General features: G+C 36.1%; 1 protein-coding gene across 1 annotated transcript in view; it reads left to right on the forward strand.

The window, feature by feature from the left end:
- The first annotated feature begins 1,363 nt into the window (after nt 1-1,363).
- LOC106872483 (beta-mannosidase) overlaps nt 1,364-5,612 on the forward strand; it is a 32,403-nt gene continuing 28,154 nt past the window's right edge. Inside the window, exon 1 of the mRNA XM_052974120.1 lies at nt 1,364-1,412. Coding sequence (XP_052830080.1) covers nt 1,364-1,412 — 49 coding nt within the window. The remainder of the gene's footprint in view (nt 1,413-5,612) is intronic.

Consider the following 5,612-nt stretch of genomic DNA (forward strand, 5'->3'; position numbering starts at 1 on the left):
AATTATAACTTGTGCCACCGTCGGCGTAATTGTGCTGAAAAGGGTACTCAACAATCTCCCTCAAGTTGATTCCGTCTCGAAAATAAATGAAACATGTTCGATAAGCAGATCTTAAATTTACTGTTAAAAAGAAGGAGTGATCAAGATTGAAATGCTTTTGACCATATGTTTACTCAAGCAAAGCCGACCAGGTCTAAAAAAAAAGTTTAATCAATAATTGTGTAGTTTTCCATTTATTTTTGTACCTGTGTACGTGTGTGTACGACAAATCTGAAAAATTTACTTTAATTTCATGCTTGTTCCGTCTCAGTAGGAAGCCCTAAAACAGGCACGGGCACTTTTTATCGAGAAGCGGGCCACATGAGATATACCTCACCATCAGGCGGGCCGCATACTTTAAAAAAATGTAATGGTAATTATTTGTTAGGAAGTCCTGCAAGCTGCATTTTGCCCATGACTGCCTTAAAACAATGAGATACGATTTTAGAATGGAAGGTTCCATTTTTTTAAAAACTTTAATTGGTATCAGTTTGTTTGGCGGCCGTGGCACTTTCACTTCTGACAGCTAATAGCATGACAGTGCCACTTTTTCTGTTGATGCTATTCAACATTCGATTTATTTCTGAGATAGTTTAAGCTTTTGTTGTTTATGACGAACTGGTGTGAAGGTATGAGATTTGTTTAAAATGTTGTTGCTATCATATAAGACGAAACAAATTAGGACGATGTTGTAGAACATTCCTTTTCCACTTTGGCAGAAATCGTTTCCTTTTGACTGGGTGACTTTTCAGTTTACCTTCCTACTTTGGTCGATCTGCAACTTACGGTTTCGAACCACCAGTTCTCACTTTGCTGGCTTCAAGTCGGCATTGTGATTACGTACGTTGACAACTATGACTAGTGCCTAAGTGCTTTCCTCACCCCTTCTGTTCATGTTTCGATGCAATTGTAAATAATGGATCAATCTCCTGCAGGATAATTTGGTAATATGTAAGAAACAGCCCTCCTTCTACTCCGTACAACATAGTGAGCCATACACCGACCTTATGATATTATAGTCAAGCTAAAGAGATATGCGAGTTTGTAGTTTCGTCTTGAAGAATAACTCGATATTTCACACACACTGGTGTGCTTTGTGAGAAAAGGGCTGATAAAAAGGCTTAGCTACGGAGTAGCTCTCCCTTGAAGTCCCACTTCGTAAGAGTAGTTTCCCCGCCTCCTTCAGTTTTTAATATTCCTGTGTTTCACATCACATAAGTTATGATTAGGAAAAGACAAAAAGAAAAAAATCCAAACGCAATTTATCAATTTTTTTTTTCATTATTGTCCCCTGCTAACGTAACCTTTCCCTTTTCCGTGAGACATGGGACTTCGAAGGACAGCTATTCCTAAAATAGGTAGCGGGGAAGCTGGTTTGTGAGATATGGCCAGATTAATTGCTAATTGACAATATTGTTGAACAAGTTCTTTTAAGAAAAGTTTGTCGTTCCTCTTTCTCCCAGAGCCTCTGAACAAAAGTAGAAGTTAGAGATTTGTGTTTGCTCACGAAGAGTGTATGTTGAGATGGGTTTGCATCAATCAAATCCTAAAAGTGAATGTAGATGGAACACAACATGGTATTTGGAGGAATCGTTTGAGGAGACACACAGAAAAGGGTTTGTTAAAGGAATATTATTACATAGGTCAATAAACAGTTCAGTATTTAAAGCAAACAAAATGGAATTATGTGCTCAATGGATGGTACAGAATGAATTGTTCATGTATTTAACTACTTTATTTGAAACAGCCAGAAGAATTTAGCCATTCTTGCTAAACTGCCTTCACACTGCATCTTATTCCTTTGGTCTGATGCTAACAAAAATAATTGAAGTTGGTCAATGTTGCAACTGAAGAACATTTCAGTAGTTAAGAATTGGAGTCGAGAAAGCCCAATGAAACATAGAACAAGATGGTAAACATGTTTGTAAAACAAGTATTTGAAAAAGATTTATGTTTCTGTTTGTGACGAATATTTTCTGTAATCATTTATGTCTTGGATTTACTGTTCCATAATAAATTAACTTCTAGTATTGGAAGTAATTAAACACTGGGAAAACATTTCCTTCATTTGTTGTTAAATGGCTATTAACATAACAATATCATCTTCATATCAACAGGTCCAATAATATAATCTAGGGCATAATATCACTTTGATCCCAGAACTCCTTGGTCATGGGGTTGCTAGATTCCCTTGTTTGAAAATATAAGGACACAGATCGTGTTGCATAGCCAGCTAGAGACGATGTCTCCTGGGGCTAAATTCCAGCAACATTCGTCCTAAACCAGGACTGCCATGTTATGTTGCCAAACAATCTTTATTCCAAAGTACTGTTGCTCAATATCTCTCATTGTGAGATTTACAAATAATAATTTTCTAATTAGAATAATTTTGATTACAATTTAGCACAATTTTAGTCATGGTCTGCAACTCGTTTTGGGTAATTCTATCAAAGACATTGAAATATTTAAAATGTGATGTTAAAAAGAACACCTTGTTGTTTTTCACATAAACCACAAAAAAAAAAATTGAATAAATGAATTAACAAAACAAAACTATTTCACATTGTCAGAACATCATTGCATTAAGTATCTGTCTTTTGTTTCCCTCTTGTTTTCAGATTTGGTGACAAAAGAAGCAGCAAAATAATTTTCATTTCGTGTTATCTGCAGAAATGTTTTTATGTTCTTTTTAGAACCTACATGTTGTATGACTCCAGTTTTTAGTTGTTAGCTAATTCAAAATAACAAACATTTTACTTTGACAACAGAATGGTATCAGTTTTAATGTTTCAAGATGAGTCACAAAATTCATTTTGTGCGAGGGACAAAGGTCACGGCCTTCATTACTTCATTATAATGTTTTGAATGTTTGGAATATATTCTAGATACCAGCATGGAAGGCGGGTGTTAAACGATGAACTTTACACTTCTTAACATTATTATTTTTCAATAACATATTTTGATTAACGAGCATCCACAGATCTATCCACATTTTGATTTAATTGTGACGAACCAGAGCTTCATAAGGTGTGAGTCTGAAGGGTCCTAAAAAGACTTGCATAAAAGCTGATGCAGTCTTGGACTTGTTGGACTAGAGTATTTGGCACTGTTCATATATCTGTGGAGGAGGACAAAGGTTAGGGTCTTTAGGTCCCTGGTCCTCCCTGTTCTGCTCTATATTCGTGAGGCATGGACACAACCCTTAGGAGTTACCTGAACTTCTTTGGTATCAGGACATTTTACACAATTATGGGTTACCATTGGTCGGATTTTATGTTCAATCAACATTTCTATTCAGCTGGGACGTGTCCTGTGATCCAGATACACCAGCTCCAACTGTTTCGCCATGTTCCTCAATTTTCCAAGTTAGACCCTGCTTACCATGTTCTATTTACTCAGAATCTGCCTGGGTTGATGCCACATGGTCACAGCAAATGAGGAGGAATCTCATGGTGATGCAGCAACATACTTGTATCAGTGCATGCCTCCACACCTTACCTGACCTGTGGCAGACCATCTGCTTACTTTGTAACAAGAAACCCACTTGCACATCTTCTGTTAAGAACTTAACTTGGGTTCTTCTCTCTATAAAGAAGTGAATTCTTGGGAGGTGGAGAGAATATTTTGCTGATCTCCTAAATCAGTCCTAATAAATCTTCTGATGGACACAAGGTGCATCTAGGGATGAAGACTAACTTCTTGGAGACTGAGTTCACTGAGACCATTAAAGCAGTGAAATTTATGAAGGCCACCAGAGAGGAAGAGATTCAGCCTGAGATTTTAAAAGCCTTAGAGAAGATACTCTCTGACTGTTTTGTGTATGCCAAGTGATTTGGAAAGACATGAAAGCAATGGCAATCCAAAGGGATAATTCCAACTTTTAAAAAGAGAGACAAGGGCGAGTTCTCTAATGAAATGACCATCCCGAAATATGACAATATATTTCCGTTTGAATCCTACCTGCATAATTCTCACACTAATAAATTGTCACATCTAAGACCAACACCATACCTCATTCAGGAGCTGCAGAATGGAAGCTTTATAATCTCTCAAAAACATACACACACACACACACACACACACATTCCCTGCTTAAGTGCTACACACAGCTCACAATTACTTGGAAATTGTATCTAGCAATGATCTTTGTTTGTCTCTAACAAGTAAGGTCCCTGATATTGAAAAATTTGCAAAAACTAAATCAGCCCCATCAATCTCACTAAATAAATACAGTATAAATGTAATATATATTTTTCTCTATTTTGCTAAAATATTTTATTTTTGTGCTCAAAAAGTTATTTTTAGGAGATATTAATTTTCTGGGCATCAATAGAATTTTTTCTTGTTTTGTTAAATCAGAAAATGATGAATGATTATAAATGGTTGTTTTGTTGATGCCACAAAATATTCTTGTTTTGGGAAAATAGAGATATAGAAAATAAATGTGCAATTAAATAGACGTTGATATTTTTAAGGAGTTTGTTATATTAATAGTAGAAAACTGGGCACCCTTGAAATATTTTTTAAAATGTTTATTTTAGATTTTTGTCCAGTAATGTTTTCAATACATATCAATTTTTAAAAAATATTCATAAAATAAATTTCATCATAAAACTAATTTAAACAATTTCATCTTAAAATTTCATTATCATTTGATAAAATTTTACAAATTTTATTTGCATTAAAGGTTTTTAATCTTTTCAAAAGTGATTTGTTTCTGTTCTTAACCGTTTAGGATAAAATGTGAAGGGCGTTCGGCTCACAATCATAAGGTCATGAGTTTGATTACTAGTGATGCGTTGTGTCCTTGAGCAAGATACTTTATTTCCCATTGCTCCAGTCCACTCAACTGGCAAAAATGAGTAGTACCTGTATTTCAAAGGGCTGGCCTTGTCACACTGAGTCTCCTTGAGAACTACATTAGGGGTACACGTGTCTGTGGATTGCTCAGTCACTTGCATGCTAATTTCATGAGCAGGCTATTCCGTTGATCGGATCAGCTGGGACCCTCGTCGTCGTAACTGATGGAGTGCTCCTATTTATAAAATTGAAATAATTTTTCTCTAATAACGTCTAAGGTGCCGGAGAAAGATTTAAGATTTCAAGAAGGAACCATAATCTAAAAAAACGTTGACAAAGACATGACATCAGATTAACTGCTCATGCTTTCAATTACATCATCATCATGACGTTCACTTTTCCATCTTCATATGAGCCGGATGGAATTCATTGAGGCAGATTTTCTACAGTCAGATACCCTTCCTGTTGCCAACCCTCACCTATTTCCCAGTAGCATATCCCCCCCATGGCCAGACGTTTTTCATGGAAGATTAGAAATGATGGACACTGCTTGTCTGGTGATGACGCTCATCTACCACAAGATGTTTAAACGAACACACGCACGCACACACACACACACACACACACACAGAGGTTTTTTTTTTTTTCCAGTTTCCATCTACCAAATTCAATTAAATAGCCTAGGGCTATAATAGAAGGCATTTTCCCAAGGTGCCATGCAATGGGACTGAATCCAAAACCGTGTGTTTGGGAAGTTAAAAATTGTCCAAGTC

Source organism: Octopus bimaculoides, chromosome 17 (genome assembly GCF_001194135.2).
Source record: "Octopus bimaculoides isolate UCB-OBI-ISO-001 chromosome 17, ASM119413v2, whole genome shotgun sequence".
In the NCBI taxonomy this organism is placed as follows: Eukaryota; Metazoa; Mollusca; class Cephalopoda; order Octopoda; family Octopodidae; genus Octopus; species Octopus bimaculoides.